General features: G+C 41.5%; 1 protein-coding gene and 1 pseudogene across 1 annotated transcript in view; both read right to left on the reverse strand.

Moving 5' to 3' along the window:
• Positions 1–2,460: 2,460 nt before the first annotated feature.
• On the reverse strand, positions 2,461–3,086 carry LOC103091277 (hepatoma-derived growth factor-related protein 3 pseudogene; annotated as a pseudogene).
• Positions 3,087–3,285: 199 nt separating this feature from the next.
• Positions 3,286–18,004, reverse strand: part of LOC103068700 (uncharacterized protein C1orf101) — a gene marked incomplete at its 5' end in the record, with an annotated part of 184,464 nt that continues 169,745 nt past the window's right edge. Inside the window, 2 exon segments of the mRNA XM_082930961.1 lie at positions 3,286–3,378; positions 12,838–12,976. Coding sequence (XP_082787087.1) covers positions 3,286–3,378; positions 12,838–12,976 — 232 coding nt within the window.

Raw genomic sequence — 18,004 nt, forward strand, 5'->3', positions numbered from 1 at the left:
TATCAGAGAGGTGGTAAGCACCAGAAGCAGCTATCACCCCTAGGCTTGGAGGCACAAAGAGGCTGGGATTTAAACAGTTTTAAAGCTTGGCGGAGAGCCCCCTGGAGGTGGAATCCAGAGCTCTGAAGGGGGAAGTTTGGCAGGCTGGTGCTGCTGGTGCCTCTGAGTGGCACAGTGACATGGGTCCTGGAAATTTTTAAAAACTTCAAGCTGGAAATCAACCACTGCTCCTGAAATCTGCTACCACTGCTGGCATGAAGAAGCATGACTAAGCTCACGCTGACAGGAAAGGTGGGAAACAGGATGTACTTTTCTTCCTCCAGTACCTGGTACTAGAGAAAGCTACCAGGGAGCTAGGTCTGGAGCAGAAATGTGGTTTGCTGAGTCCTGGCCTCAGCAAGGAAAGGCAGATTTGAAACTAGAAAGAGGTAGGAGCCTCATTACAACCGACCACAAACAATTTCTTAGGCCACCTGAAGGATTTGAAGCATTATAAAGGAAAATACATTTTAAAGCTTATTGCTGCCTGAACTGTGCTGTAGATGAACTGAGTCCAAGCGTGTTTTTTCAATTACTTGAAGTATAACTGACAATATTATATTAGTTTCAGGTGTACAACACAGTGATTCAATATTTTTATAAATTACAAAATGATCACCACAATAAGTCTAGTTACCATCTCTCACCATAAAAAATGATTCCAATATTATTGACTATATTCTCTATGCTGTACATTACACCCCTGTAACTCATTTGTTTTATAGCTGGAAGTTTGTACCTCTTAATCCCCTTCATCTGTTTTTTCCTTCCCCCAACCCCCTCCCCTTCGACAACCACCCATTTATTCCCTGTCCCTATGAATCTGTTTTTTGTTTTGTTTTATTTGTTCGTTTGTTTTCACATGTTAGTGAAAACAAACAGTATTTGTCTTTCTCTGTCTGACTTATTTCACTAAGCATAATACCTTCCAGGTCCATCCATGTTTCACGAATGCCAAGATTTGTATATATATTTTAGTTTTCATTCTCTATTTCATTAGAAAAAACAAAGCCACTTTGAATCCTTCTTACAAAGAGGTGTACATACATTTTAGAATACAAAAGATGAAATAAACTTTAAAATCTAAATAAATAGAAACAATAATGCTACGCTATTTATTTTATTTTTATTTTTTTAGTTTTCTCTGTTAAAAAAAGTTGGGTTTTCTTCCTGTTGGATGTTTGTTTCTCTAACTTTTAAAAAACTAAAGTATATATATTTTCTATTGTCAACTTGCTGTTAACAATTTTTGCTTTAAGATAATACCTCACATTACACATATGAAGCCAAATTACACTAACTTAGTTGTTTACAACCTCAAATCTTACTCCCAGTACACATTCCAATAAATTTATTCTGTAAAAACAATACTTTTTTGGGGTTTGATTTTTTTTACAGTAAAGTTTTCAACTACAAACCTTGAATACGAAAGATGTTCCAAGGACAAGCATAACAGGATTGATAAAACCCAAACTGACTAAATGTGTTCTCACAATACGAGCTGGCATAAAAATAAATAAAATTTTCTATTATCACATTTGCAACAATAATGTACAGATAATAATGGTTTGTGGATGAATATTAACTATTCTAATTCTAGTTCCAAAAGAAAACAACAGATCATTTTAAAAGTCTATATTTAAAAGGCAATGCTTTGTCTTACCTCCCATAGGGCTACTGCTGATTCCAGCTTTAAAATGTAAAGTATCCAGCTTGAGTGATTAGCTCAAATTGTATTGAGACTGGGGAAAAATAAATCATTGCCTTTGTTTTGGAGTAACACAAAAGACTCACTAACTTCACATACAGAAACTGAGTTTGTGTACATTAACAACATGAGTTTTGAGAAGTATAAGCTGTCAACTAGCTATTTCTAATATGGAATAGATACTTTACAATATGATTAAACTTTACACATGGCCTCAAAACTGAAGAACAATTTTAAGTTCATCTTCAATATGCCAACATTATGTATCTAGGAACTGGTTCCTGGGTTCTGTCACAGAGAGGAAATCCTTTAAGCATTATGTTGAGTGGTCATTTTTAAAAATGCTAACTTATATTTAACTGAGTGTTTGGTGATGGTGGAGTAAATGCAGGAGAGTGATGAACATTAACTGCCTTGATAAAGGATCCTAGACTTGTATAAACTTGTGCAAAAAGCTGGATAATCCTTAGTGGTTAAGGGCAACTTCATGCAACCAAATAACATGAAATTAAATCAATAACCTTAAAAAAGGCTAAAACGTCTTTTTTCCCCCAAACACAGCAGAGAGGAATGTGAATAATGTACATACAAACTGGGGTTCTGTAAATGACAACAAGGACTATGTGTTGGTTCATATCAAATCCAAGAATATCAGACAACCAAACGTATAACCTTCTTGTGGTTTTCTTAATACGCAGCATTCATTACGGTAGTTAGGTCCCTTCACTGGTTTTCTTGCAAGTCTGAAGTTGTGTTTCTTGTGTCATTGCCGGCATCTCCACCCTCAGAGCTGCTTTTATTTTCCTCTTCTTTGCAGTCCTTGTCATCTTCATCTCCTGGAGATTTCCGGTACTGTTTAGAGGATTTCTTTTAAGTGTATGACTTCCGTTTCGAGCCTGCTTTTTCATTCTTTCTTTTGCCTTTTCCATCTTCTTCCACTCTCTCACCTCCTTCCTCACTGCTTGCCTCTGCAGTACTCCCGCCTTCTCCCTCGGTTTCCGAAGAGCTCTGTTGCTGAATGGCCTGGTACCCAGTAAACTTTACTCCTGGGTTATTTTCTATCTCCCACAATCCTTCATTAAATCCTTTCCGTTTGTTTGACTTCGCAAACTTGTCTTTGTATTCCTTATAAGGGAAAAGGTCTTTGGGACCTAGAAATGCAGTTTCATATATTTTTGGCAAAGACTTTGCCAAAAAAGTAGATAGGATACTTATTTGCTGGAGGCGTCACAGCTCCCTCCGGGAGTTCCTCAATCCGGGCCGGCCACTGCGGGTAGCCCTTCACCTTGGCAAAGACCAGGTCGCCCGTCTTGTACTCGCGGGGCCGCGGACGCGCCATCTCGGCCGCTCCGCTTCCTGGTCGTCCTTGAGCGCCGCGAAGACGCCGGGAGGCCGGACCCACGCGGGCCAACGGACTGCGCCGCGCTCCTCGCGGGCCGGGCGGGTGGGCTGGAGGACTAGGGGCCGCTCGGACCAGGGGAAGCGGCGAGGCGGCGGCTGGGGCGAGTGGTGGGCGGGGGCGCAGCAGGCCCCACGCCTCACCGCGCTGCAGCGGGGGAGGGGAGTCCCCGGCCGCTCGTCTCTGCCGCCGCCGCCGCCGCCGCCGGTGGCCTCTTTCCCCCAGAGCTAAACTATAGTTGATTTACAATATTGTGTTAGTTCAGGTGTACAGCAAAGTGACTCAGTTATAGTTTTTGCTAGGTTATATTCCGTTACAGGTTATTACATGATATTGAATATAATTCCCTGTGCTATATAGTAAATCCTTGTTGCTTACCTATTAATATTTTACGTATACAGTAGTATCTGTTAATCCCATGCTACTAATTTGTCCCTCCCTCCCTCTCCCCTTTGGTAACCATAAGTTTGTTTTCCTCCTTCTAGTTATGGCCTTTTCTTTGCCATTTAAAGAAGTCCCTTTAACATTTCTTGTAAGGCCAGTTTAGTGGTGATGAACGCCTTTAGCTTTTACTTTTCTGGAAAACTCTTTATCTCTCCTCCAATTCTGAATGATAACCTTGTAGGATAGAGTATCCTTATAGGTTATAAGTTTTTTCCTTTCAGCATTTTTAATACATTGTGCTACTCCCTTCTAAACTGCAAAGTTACTGCTGAAAAATCAACTGATAGTCTTCTGGTGTTTCCCTTGTATGTAACTAGTTGTTTTTCTCTTGCTGCTTTTAAGATTCTCTCTTTAACTTTTGACATCTTAATTATAATGTGTCTGGGGGTGGCCTCTTTGGTTCATTTTGTTTGGGACTCTCTGTGCTTCCTGGACTTGAATGTCTGATTCCTTCACCTGTTTAGGGAAATTTTCAGCTATTATCTCTTCAAATAGGTTTTCTATCCCTTGCTCTCTCTTCTCCTGTGTTCTCTATAATATGAATGTTAGCACACTTGATGTTGTGTGAGAAGTCTCTTAAACTATTCTCGGTTTTTTGGTTTCTTTTTCTTTTTGCTGTTTCAGTTGGGTAATTTCCGCTAGCCTGTCTTCCAGACTGCTGATCTGTTCTTCTGCATCCTCTAATCTGCTACTGATTCCTTCTAGTGTATTTTTTATTTCAGTTATTTTTTCTTCAGTTCTGATTTGTTCTTTTTTATATTTTCTATCTATGTTGAAGTTCTCACTGAATTCATCCATTCTTCTCCCAAGTTCAGTGAGCATCTTTATAACTATTACTTTAAACTCTTTATCTGGTAAATTGCTTATCTCTTTTTTGTTTAGTTCTTTTTGGAGGTTTTTGTCTTGTTCTTTCATCTGGAAGATATTTCTTTGTCTCATTCTGTGTTTGTTTCTATGTATTAGGTATATCAGTTCTGTCCCACTTTCAAGCCTGGGAGCACTCTTGAAAGAGTGGCCTTATGTAGAAGGCCTATGTGGCCAGTGCCACACCTGTGGTCACCAGAGCCAGGTGCTCCAGAGACATCCCCTGTGTGGTCTGCATGCATCCACATGTTGTGGTTGGGCTGTGATTGCTTTGGGCACAGTGGTGGGCAGGGCTGGCTCCCGAGACTAGGAGCCACTTTGGAGGGGTGCTGGTGTAGGCTGAAACTGCATGCTGGGTGGAGTGGGGCAGGAGCTGCTTTGGAGGGGCTGGCTGGGGTGGGTCCTCAGGGGTGGGGCACATGGTGTTAGCTAGATTGACTGAGAGTGACAGAAATGGTGCCTGTCAGCTAAATGGAAGAACTAAAAAAAAAAAACAGAAACTTCTACCAGATCCCTGCCCCTCTGGCACACATCCTAAAATTAGTCAATGAATCTTCTTCTACGACCCAGGTGCTTTTCAAGCTGCTGCCTCTGGGCTGGGACTTGGAGCCAACAAGTTTGAGGGCAAAGCTGAGTGGATCCTCAGTTTCCCACAGCCCTCCAGGTCTCCCAGATATAAACCCCACTGCTTTTCAAAGCCAGACATTATGGGGGCTCATCTTCCTGATGCAGGTCCCCTGGGCTGGGACCTATTGTTCCTCAGGGGGACCTCCTCAGTTGTGATATCCCTCCCTCTTGTGGGCGTGGGGTTGTGGGTTTTGACTAGACCTCTCTACCCCTCCTGCTTGTCTTGATATGGCCTTCTCTTTATATTCTTATCTGTAGAAAGTCTGTTTAGTCTTCAGGTCATTCTCAGAGATAAGTGTTCTATATCTAGCGGCAGTTTTGGTGTGTAGGGAGGAGGTGAGCTCAGAATCTTCCTACTCTGCCATCTTGATCTGGAACAGCTGTTTCATTCTTAACTGGTACAATGTGACCTGGGGCCCACAACAGCATTGCTTCCCAGGCACTGTGATTGGACCAGAAATGAGGTTGGTTTACTATTTCGGTTATCTGTATGAGGATATACCCTTGGGAATTTCATAGGATGGGCAGGTAATTTAATATTGTTGTCCATGTGAATGTGAACTGTTTCTGATATTCTTTTCTTGTGGGATGGAAAAGAATGCATTCTCCAAGTCAGTCGTTGCATACCATATACCTGAGCCCTGATTAACCTGCCCTAGCCCTGATTCCACACCTGGCATACTGGATGCAATTGGCACTACTACTTGATTAAATCTGCAGTATTCTACTGTCATTCTCTAGGATTCATCCATTTTCTGCATGGGTCAGACTGGTTATTAAATGAAGATCTGACAGAGACCACCAACCCTGCATCTTTTAGGTCCTTAATTGTGGCACTAATCTGTGCTATTCCCTGGAAAATGATAATGATTTCCTAACTTTCTCAGGAGTGTGTGTGGGGACAGTTTCAGAGGTTTCATTTGTCATTTCCCCACTATTATTGATCCTACTCCACAAACTGGGGGCTCAGTGTGGCTTCATTCCAACTGCCAAGTATATCAGTTTCAATTATCCACTCGGGGACTGAGGTAAAGCCCCCCCGCATGGCCAAAGCCACTTTGGCCCTCATAGGTCCCTACTCTAAGGGGGGGGGGGCTTGATGACACTTTGGGTCTCTAGGTATCAATGTTAACTCAGACCTGCGTCAAATAGTCCTCAAAACATCTGATTATTCCCCGTTCCTCAGTATAGTCACCTGAGTAAATGACCATAGGTCTGAGGGGGAATTGTTATGGTATAGACTTGCCACACTGTTGCAGGCTCATTCTTCCTAGGGACCTGGCCACCTCTTCAGGTAACAGATTCTGGACCTGAAAATCTACTCAGGTCTGGGGACTGGAGCAAAGGATTGTGACTTTTTATAGGGACAACTGCCCTCAACCTCCTCCTCCATTCTTTTTTTTTCTTAGATGTTATCATCCAACAGCCTTGTTGACTGCTTGATAATTTTGTCCCTAACACCACTATGTTCTATCTTCACAACTCCCTGTAGGTCAAGCCCCCATAGCTGCACCTTTCCTGTCATTATGGTAACTGTGGCCTCCTGGCTTCAGGAAGTAAAGTGCCACTACCAAGCCTCTCTTACTTAGGGCCCCATCCACTCAATGAGCCCTGTGGCCACCTCACCTATCGTCATCCCTAGCTGCCGAGGAGAGACACCACTGGACGTTTTAGTGATGCTGGAGGTCTTCTCATCAAAATGCCCTTGGTGATTAGTGTGCTATCTGGACCCTTTCATGGGACATAATCCTCTGCTGGGTCCTCTGGGCTTGGATAATGCCTCCATTCCAGCCCCTCCACCTCCCTGAGCCTTTTCATTCCTTCCTCTACCAACTGCCAAGACACCAGGTGTTTTTTTTTTTGTCACTTTGCAGAGAGTTGGCCAGCATTTTTTCTAGGCTTCTAAGACTCACTGGGTCTTTGCTAGGGCATTAGTTAAATTCCATATCCTGAGAAAATGGCTCAAACTCAACAAATTCTTGCTTATCCAGTTTTAAAGAGGCCTCAGAATCCAGTCCCAGGCATACTCCCCTGGTTCCTGCCAGTACATGCAGGTTCATTTTTGTACATCTTCCTTCCCTTATCAGGCCCAGCACCAGCTGGATTATGCTGGGATTTAACCCATCAGAGGAGGTGGGGGGGGACCTTCCAGCCCAGCAGAAGTGGTAGCTCTTTCTAGGGGTAGACAGGCCATGTCTGCATGCCCAGAGGGTGGGTGTGGGGTGGAGTGGGTGTGGAGAGACAACGTATTCAGAGGCATCCATCCAGATGACTCTGTCCCAGTTTTTACGATTCCAGGTTTTCCCTACCAGCGCCTCCACCTTTGCATAACAGATCTGCCTTGATTGAGTGTTCAAACATCTGCAGAGCCCTGTGATTCCCAGGTCTTCAGCCTACTGTTAAATTGTATCTACCCTTCCTTTACTGGTGATGCTGATCTCTTTATACGCTACCACTGAGGCACTCTGGTTCCCACACTTAACCTTCAATTGCTGTGGTTCTTTTTTTCACTAACCTTCTGCAGATTGTCAAGGGATAACAAGTGTTGGTGAGGATGTGGAAGTAAGGGAACCCTTGTACTCTGTTGGCAGGAATTTAAATTGGTTCAGCTGCTATGGAAAACAGTATGGAGTTTCCTCAAAAAATTAAAAATAGAACTGCCATATGATCCAGCAATTCTATTTCTGAGTATATACTCAAAGGAAATGAAAACGGGATTTTGAAGAGATACATGCACTCTCATGTTTATTGCAGATTATTATTATTATTATTCACAATAGTCAATATATGGAAACAACCTAAGTGTCTGTCAACAGATGAATGGATAAAAAAGTTGTGAGATATCTATATTTATATATAGAGAGAGATGTAGATATGAATATTATTCACCCATGAGAAACAAGGAAATTCAGACATTTGAGATGACAGGGATGAAACTTGAGGGTATTATGCTACGTGAAATAAACCAGGCAAAGACAAATACTGTATGATATCACTTATATATAGAATCTAAAAAAGACTTAAAAAAAAAAGCCTAACTCCTAAAAACAGAGTAGAATGGTGGCTACTAGATGCTGGGGGGTGGAGTGTGTGTGGGAGAATTAGGGAGATGTTGAAGGTTACAAACTTGCAACTAGTAGGTGAATAAATCTTGAAGAGCTAATGTACAGCATAGTGACTTTAGTCAACAATTCTGTATTATAAACTTCAAAGTTGCTAAAAGAATAGATCTTAATTGTTCCCAGCACAAAAAAGAAATGACAGGGGCTTCCCTGGTAGCGCAGTGGTTGAGAGTCCGCCTGCCGATGCAGGGGACACAGGTTCGTGCCCCAGTCCGGGAAGATCCCACATGCCTAGGAGCAGCTGGGCCCCTGAGCCATGGCCGCTGAGCCTGCGTGTCTGGAGCCTGTGCTCCACAATGGGAGATGCCGCAACAGTGAGAGGCCTGCGTACCGCAAAAAAAAAAAAAAAAAAGGAATGACAATTATGTGACATGATAGAAGTGTTACCTAACACCATGGTAGCAATCATATTGCAACAGATAAATGTATCAAATCAACTCATGTATACCTTAAACTTACACAATGTTGTATGTCAATTATATATATTACATATGTTTCATTTATATGTGTGTATATGTATATACACTTAGCAGTAACCAGCAACCTTCACTGTCTTTGTTAGCCCCATGGTTTTCAAATGTTTGCTCCATTGTACCTGCATAACACTCCCCTCCATCAGGACATTTCCCCAGGTCACTGCCAATAAAAACTTTAGCAAATAAACTACCACCTTGAGCCAGGAACTGTTGGTGCCTTGCATACCCTTCAGGATGGTGCCCTCTTTGCCTGCTGGGTACTGGCTGAGCCAGTCTCACATCCTCTCCCACTTCCTGTTTTCTCAGACCACTCACATTACCCCTGGTGTTACTCCAGGTCCTCTGGAAACAGTCACCAACATTGGATTAAGTGTGCAATAGTTTTATTAGGTAAATACTTGTCTGAAAGGAAATAGGACATTGTGGAAGGTAGGCGGAGTCAGAGAGAGAGAGAGAGATCAGGTGGAGGTGCCCTCAACTGCCATGCAATATGAAGGAGGTTTGGTAAAGCCTTCAGGAGTCCTTGAAGCAGGCTGGCAGGAGTCTTGTGTTTACCTAGGATCCAGACTGCTTAAGTATCCCCACCACACTCAGTCACTGGAGAGGGAGCGACTTGAGGGTGGGTTGGAGGTGTGGCCTTGGTGCAAATGTGGTGGTGGATTTCAGAGGGCAGCAGCTGATGCCCTGGGTCAATTACACTCCTGCAGTAGGAGGCCTGCAAGGAGCATCTTCATGGCTGCCACAAACCACTCATCTTCACCAGTCTACCTACATCAACACACACGAACTCTGGCTTCCCTCCTATAACAGTGGGTGAAATGTTCAATTTCAGCGCTGAATCACATTTTATCTTGCCTACTCAAAGATTTTGATCCAGCAGTTACCCCTTTCTCTCCTGGGTCATGAATTTTCCCTAGTCACTGGATTATTCCTATTAACACTCAATAGCACCTTCCTGCCCTCACCTCTGCCTCCAGTTGCCCTCCATTTCTTTGCTTCTTACAGAAAAAAAGGAACTCCTCGAAAGAGTTGTTTACATTTGCTGTCTCCACTGCTTAAATTCTCAGTCTTTTGTTCAAAGTGAGAAGAGTTTTCCTCAGTATGATTAATTAAGTAGTATAAGTTCAGTGTGGTGAGAAACAACAGTAAGAAAGCAAATATCACCTGGAACGACATCATTTTAAGTTTGGTGACGATCACCCTTTTATTTGTCATTATGCACAGACACATCGTTTTACATAAAGAGAATAATTAATATGCTGCTCTTTATTTTAAAAATAATCTTTTCTTCTTCTTTCTTTTTCTTTTTGGCCATGCCAAGCGGCTTGCGGGATCCTAGTTCCCTGACTAGGGATCCAACCCAGACTCTCGGCAGTGAAGGCACAGAGTCCTAACCACTGGAATTCCCTGCTATTTTTCTATTGTTTCCTTATTCCCCAGTTTTGAGAGTTTTGTTTATATCCTTCCCTCTCTACATCTCTTGCCACATACCCTCTCCCCCTCTTGCAGTGTACAGACATACACATGCACACATGCACATGGTGTACACAAAATACTACACGATACATTCCATACTTTTCTCTGTGTTCTCATACACAGAGCTTTTGTTTTGTTTATACAATGGGATCATACAATAAGTACTTCCTTGCAGCTTGTTTTTCTCATTTAACAAAACCTTGTGGAAAATCTTTTAAATCAACTAATACAGACTAATCCGTACGGTTAATGACCAATCATTTATTCAACCATTCAACTACTGATAGACATTAATTCTCCTTCTAGAGTTCTGTCACTCTATCTATCTATCTATCTATCTATCCATCCATCTATCTATACACATACATATATGTATATAATAGTTATGTATAACTATTATATGTATATAAAACTATTTGAATATTATGTATACATTGGTCCTCCCATCTCATGGATAGACTCTTAATTCCCAAGAGTGGGATTTCTGGGTCCAAGAGAATGAATATTTCAAATTTTAATCAATCTTGCCAGATTGCTTTCCAAAAAATCTTTAAAAATTCACGTTTCCTTCAGAAATGCAAGATAATTTTTTCTCATCCCTGATTCTTATTCCTTCCCAAGAGTATTACCCTTCTGACTTTTTGCCAACAGGTGAGAAAGGTAACTTCATTGTAACTTCGGTTTGTATCTTTCTGACTGCTGGTGTGGTTGAGCATCCTCAGTGGATAAGCACCTGATTTTGGAGCCAGTCTAACTGATACTTCACCTACCAGCTGTGTGACCTTAGAAAAATTATTTACCCTCTCTGTGCCAGTTTCCTCATCTCTATAATGGGATAATAATAGTTCCAATTGCATAGTGTTGTTGAAGAGGATTAGATAAATTATTAGAACAATTTCTGGCACATAGTAAACCCTAAGAAAAAGTAGTTTTTAATATATTTATTGGCTATTTGGGTATGTTCTTCTGTGAAATGACTGTATTTTTTGCTCATTTTATATTGGGTCATTTTCTTTCTTTTTTCCATCAAATATTTCTATCAGATCTTGTTTCACCTCTTTCAATAAAGAATTTAAAGATGTTTTTCATGTATGGCATACACCTTTCATATTAAATTTAATTCTATGTAATTTGTCACTACAATAAATAGATTATTTTTATTATTTCTATTGCTGTTAAACTGTCATATAAATATTATAGAGAAAAAGTATTAAATTTTACATATTTGTCTTATATTGAGCCATCAAATGCTCTTATTCTAATAATTCTTGTTCCTAATATTGGGTTTCAGAAGCATATAATCTTATTATTGAAAGAGAGTATTTTATCTCCTTTCCCCTAGCATTTATAATGGTTATTTTATTTTCCTCTTGTAATGTCAGAACCTTCAAAACAGTGATGAATAGCAGGTATCCCTGTTTTGTTCCTGATCTTAGTAAAATGAGAAATTCTACTTGTGGACAATAGCTTTTTTTTTTTTTTTTTCTTTTTTTTGCGGTAAGCGGGCCTGTCACTGTTGCGGCCTCTCCCGTTGCGGAGCACAGGCTCCGGACGCGCAGGCTCAGCGGCCATGGCTCACGGGCCTAGCCGCTCCGCGGCATGTGGGATCTTCCCGGACTAGGGCACGAACCCGTGTCCCCTGCATCGGCAGGCGGACTCTCAACCACTGCACCACCAGGGAAGCCCTGACCTTTCATTCTTTATGTCTGTGCTGTGGATTTCAGACTTGTTTACCCAGCCTCCACAATCACATAAGCCAATTCTTCTTTTTTTCCTTCTTTTTTTCTTTTTTGGTGAGGGGAAAGGAGCCAATTTATGAAATTAAATAAAGTTCAATGAGGGAGTGAAGAACGTGAACTAGGATACCACAGCCCTGGCTGGGCCCAGCACAGCTAAAGCTCAGCATACCATGTATCTCTGGCTTTTCCTCCCCATAAGCCAATTCTTTTAAATAAATCTCTTTATATACACACAGACACACAAAAACACACATAAAATCTCCTGCTGCTTCTCCTCTAGGTGGACCCTGATTGTTCAAATACTAATTGCTTAGAAAGCTGTGGTCACATTTGGACAAGTTAAGCAGCTAATTTTGAACATCAAAACCAAATTTGAAAACTTAAAATTAAGACAGAGTATTAGCCTCCTATTTTCAATATGATAAGTTATATCTCATATGTGAATCTACCATTAGAAAAACTTCTGAAATATCTTCAACAGGCTATTTAAATTCACATATTTATTAAGTCTTTTATACATAAATTAACTACAGCCATATGAGGTTCATATGAAAAGTTTTGTGCAAAATAATGTTTGACACATTTAAATATATTTTCAAAAGTTTACTTTCATTCTTAGGAAGGATTGTAATAGCCAAACTTAGGTGGTTTTTAAACTTTTTAATTTTTTTTTAAAGCCATGTAAGAGTATACAGACTACCTTAAGATAAAAGTGAACACATTAAGGATTAATTTAATAACATACATATTATATTAAAATATTTCTATTTGGGGTAATTTAAGAACATATTTGAGATTTTGAATTTGATGATACTTACTATGAGCTTATACTTAGTATTTCTTGGTCAAACACACACACTCTCAATATGAGTATATATACACACGCTTTCTACATACATATATTCATAGTAAATAAACTTTCATTTTTCTAATTATTCTTTTGTTTTCTTTCAGATTTGTGCAGTGATTCATAAATATATTCTCTATAAATCCTCAAATAGTGAAGGTAGCTCAGAACAAGAATACTGCAGAACAGTAGCATTAGGAGAAAGAGGAAAGCTGCAACCATGTAAGCACTTGGACTGAAATAAGAAAAGAAAAGTCATTAGAAGTCATTGTTCACTTTGGTTGTTAATATTTTTAGTCAAATAATTTTTGAACAGCTAGCTGCTATGCCACTGTTCTCTGTTAATAAGATTTATAAGACATCTTGTCTACCCTCAAGATGTTTACCTCTTAGTGTTTGAGGCTGACCAGGGAGGAAGATAGACAGTGTGATTGATCAATGTAATCAGAGAAGGAAGGAAGTATAAAGTTCTACGGGAGCCAGGCATTAGGAAGAACTTTGAGTCAACTTTGGAGTTGACTTTTTTGTGTTTTGTTTTGTTTTTTTGCGGTACGCGGGCCTCTCACTGTTGTGGCCTCTCCTGTTGCGGAGCACAGGCTCCGGATGCGCAGGCTCAGCGGCCACGGCTCACGGGCCCAGCCGCTCCGCAGCATGTGGGATCGGGTCACAAGCCCGCGTCCCCCGCATCGGCAAGCAGACCCTCAACCACTGCGCCACCAGGGAAGCCCTGAAGTTGACATTTGAACTGAGTATAAAGTAAGAGTTAGCTAGATATGACTAGGATTAGGAGTATTAGTATGAGTTAGTTAGCTAGAAATGTCTGGGGGTGGAGGAGGAGGCTAAAGTGGGCATAACATTTTAGGCAAAGGGAGATGCATTTGCAAAGACGTGGAGGCACGAGAAAACTTTAAGGTCAGCCCCAGACATTCTGGAACTAAAACTAGTTTAATGTGATTAGAATTTAGGTGGTGGGCTCAGTGGTTAGAGATGAGGAATCATAGGTTGTTCAAGGTGAGAAAGACAGCTTTCATCAAGCTACAGGGTATGAATTTTAGTCTAAGGGCAAGAGGGAATTTCATGTGATATAGCATTCTCATCTTAGAAGGATGATTCTGATTGTAGTGTGAAGAACGGATGAATGGGATGCATGAGTGTGGAGGGAGAAAACCAGTTATGAGGTTTTTGTAATAACCAAATATGGTGAGAGTTTTAATTAATTACTGGCTGTAGAAATGGGGAGAAATGGATAGATCTAAGATATATTTAGAAGTTAGATTGGATTGATTTTGGTGATTGTTAAGATGTGGGGTTTGAGAAATATGTTAGAATAAAGGATGTCTCCTAAATTTTGGGAAGAGGTAACTCTTAGTATGGAAGCACCATTCACTGACATAGGAAATTCACAGGGAAGGACACTTTAGAGGGTATGTGTGAATATGGCTGGTTTACTTTTGGACATATCAAATTTGAGGTACATGAGGGTCAACCAGGTATGTGTGTGTGTGTACACTTATGAGATACTACCTTCAGCTGGGATCCAGACATCTGCCTCTTCACCTCATGTTCCTCCCATCAGAGTAGGTTTATTTCTTAAGCCAAACACTGTGCTGTTTTTTATTTGGTGTCTTGGTACCTAACTTTAGTTTTTAGTTCCCTTTTAAACATATTTATTTGTTTGCAGTATTACACTTTCCCCAGTTCCCCAGTCTCATTAGTCTGACCTTCCTCCTCTGTGGATACAAGCTTAATCTAGCTCTAGTGAATCATTTCCTTCTTAGAAATTAATTAACTAACTTAATAAACCCTCTGAGGTATGCCAAGTACTGTGCTAGGTGCTGGGAAAACAATAGTTAAAATAGATATGGTCTTCATCCTTAGAGAGCTTACATTTTAGTGAGGACATAATCATTAATCAGATAATGAGAAAATAAATATAAAATTGAACTTGTGATACAAACTAAGTAGGAGAGGTATACAGTGCAATGAAAGCTTACTATAGCAGGATTTAGCCTGGTGAATTGGCCAAGAAATGACCCCATGGGGAAAAGAAAATTATTCTAAATTTTGAAGAATTAAATAGAAGTGGAGTTGGTAAAGTTAAGTAGGTAAAGAAGGGAAGGAAGAGATTCCAGATAGAGAAAATAGCATGTGCAAAGCTCTTGCTATGGAACAGAGTATGGAGAAGACTGGGGATTGAAAGAAGGTTGATTGGTCTGGAGCTGAGAAAATGAGGGGAATATGATGCAAGATGGGACTGGAGACATAGGTAGGGGCTAGAGCAAAAAGGTCTTGTAGACCATGTTAAGAAGTTCCCATTTCAAAGAAAGAAAATTAAGGGTTTTAAGCTACTAAAATTAGCATTATGAGTCTATTGCAGTAATTCGGATCAGAGATAATGGTAACTTGGATTAGAGTGGTGTGGTGGTGATGGGTTTGGTAAGAAGTGGATTCATTTAAGGGCAATTTAAGAGGTTAAATGAATGGGAGGCAGTGACTGGATGAGCTGGAGGAGAGAGAGAGAGAGAGAGAGAGAGAGAGAGAGAAATGAATGTGATCCCTAGGTTTTTGTTTTTCATTTTTGACTGCTAGGTGTTTGGCTTGTACCGTTTGATGTGCTATTTCCTAAGTGAGGGAACATTGGAAAATAGGGTCGCCATATTTTTCAACTCCAGAGGGCACCACTCACATTACAGCCTATGTGAATGAATTCTGCTTGAGCTGTGCAATGACAATTCATAGGGCTGAATGCAATTACCTTGGCAAGTTAGTTCTACAGTGGTACAAATAATGGGGTAAGGGAATGGGTGGTAAGATCATGAGTTCATTTTTGGACATGTCCAGTTTGACCAGTCTTTGAGATATCTAAGAGAAGAGGTTAAGTAGAGAGTGGGATATATGGCCCTGGACTGGGCTAGAGATATGATTTGGGAGTTGTGTGTTTATAGATACTAACTGAAGTCATGGGTATGGATGAGCTTGCCAGAATGAGCAGCTCAGAAAACCAGGACTGAGCCCTAAGGAAGGTCAACATTTAATGGCTGGTGATATACGTTGAGTGTCTCTTCACTAGAGAGAGAGAGAGAATGGCTACAGAAGGCTAGGAAAACCTATAGAGCAATATGGCAGCCAAAGGGAGAGTCAACACTAATGGAAGCTCAAATAAAATGTGGACTGAAAAATATCTGTCAGATTTAGTGTAGGCCAGTTACAGCTCAAGATGGTGACAAAGGAGCTGCCTGAACTTACCTCCTTCCATGGACACACCTATCCTACAGCTACATATAGAACAACTCCCTCTGAAAGAAATCCAGAAGCTAGCTGAGCAACTCCTACACATTGGGTGAATGAGAAAAACCCACTCACATAAAAACGAGTAGGAGAGACTGAGGCACAATCTCACCCAAACCCCCAGCCCTAGCACAGCACCATACAATGAGGAGGGAACTCACAAATCCTAGCTTCTCCCTAAGGAGTTTGGATCCAATACCCAGTACCCCAACTTTTAAAACTTCCACCTGAGGGATGGGACCCCCAAACACCTAGCTCTGAAAGCCAGCTAGGCTTTCATCCATGAGACCCACAAGGCTGTAGCAAACAAATGGGCTCCTGAGGACTCTTGGTGGCTAACCCCCTCTCTCACTCCCCGCTCAGCACAGAGCCAGCAGACTGAAATGCCCATCTCCCGCCTTTCCATGAAAGAGACCTAGTTTCTTATCTTAAAAGCTGAGGGCTTCCCTGGTGGCGCAGTGGTTGGGAGTCCGCCTGCCGATGCAGGGGACACGGGTTCGTGCCCGGGTCCGGGAAGATCCCACATGCCGCGGAGCGGCTGGGCCTGTGAGCCATGGCCACTGAGCCTGCATGTAAAAAGCTGAAATCTGAGGTTTATTCTCCTAATATAACACAAATCTAGGGGCCCACTGCAATCTTCTGCAGAGACTGGGAAGCTGGCAGATGCCATCTTTGCGCTCTCCCTCTTTTTTTTTGTTTTTGTTTTTTACATCTTTATTGGAGTATAATTGCTTTACAATGGTGTGTTAATTTCTGCTTTATAACAGTGAATCAGTTATACATATACATATGTTCCCATATCTCTTCCCTCTTGCGCTCTCCCTCTGCCTCTCCCCAGGTCACTGGTATCTCCCTGAAATGATGTTGTGCATACTTCTGATGCTCCAGTTTTTACAGCTGCTGCTCAGGGTGACACACCACTTGATTGCCTGGCGCTGGTAGCTAGCAGAGCTTATGTTCACCAGTCCCACAGGACTATAACAACTGTTCTTAACTGGCTATTCCCTTAGCGCTCAGCACAGAGGGAAGAGAAAGAATGGCAATCTTCTGGTCTTTCTCTGAAAGAGGCCAACATGCATACTTTAAAAGCTGCTGCTTGAGGGTCCAGCTTCCAGCCAGGCTGCATCTAGGTTCTGACTAAGATCCTCCTCTTTGGGACACTGACAGGTCTTGGTACACCCTCAACTACTGGGAGACACTAAGAACTAAGAAGGCAGCTTGGACAATCACAAAGGTTTAAAAGACAAATGACACCTAAGGCTGGGCTGAACACTGAGTTCCATCTGGGAGAAGTGGCTGTTTTATCTATTGCATAGAAGCCAACACAGAAAATCTAGGAAAATGAAGACACAGAGAAATAGATTCCAAACAAAAGAACAAGATAAAACTTCAGAAACAGACCTTAATGAAATGGACATAAGTAATTGACCTGATAGAGTTCAAAATAATGGTCATAAAGATGCTCAGTAAAGCCAGGAGAACAATGCATGAACAAGTGAGAATTTCAACAGAGAGACAGAATATATAAGAAAGTACCAAACAGATTTAGTGCAGGTCAAAGCTATTCTAATGAGAAGTAACTGGTGAAGGTATGACAGAGAAAGCAGGCTGGATGGATTAGCAAAATACGGATGGAATATAGGGAAGTGAGGAGTATGAGAGTAAACAAGCCTTTTAAGGAGTTGATCTTGCAAAAAGGTGGTAGCTGGAAGGGGATATAGTTGTTGTTGTTATTTGCTTAAAAAACTTGAGGGTGATTAAAAGCCTATTGGGGGCTTCCCTGGTGGCGCAGTGGTTGAGGGTCCGCCTGCCGATGCGGGGGACGCGGGTTCGTGACCCGATCCCACATGCCGCGGAGCGGCTGGGCCCGTGAGCCATGGCCGCTGAGCCTGCGCGTCCGGAGCCTGTGCTCTGCAACGGGAGAGGCCGCAACAGTGAGAGGCCCGCGTACCGAAAAAAAAAAAAAAAAAAAAAA

This window comes from Lipotes vexillifer, unplaced genomic scaffold, assembly GCF_000442215.2.
Source record: "Lipotes vexillifer unplaced genomic scaffold, Lipotes_vexillifer_v1.1 scaffold1591, whole genome shotgun sequence".
Taxonomy (NCBI): Eukaryota; Metazoa; Chordata; class Mammalia; order Artiodactyla; family Lipotidae; genus Lipotes; species Lipotes vexillifer.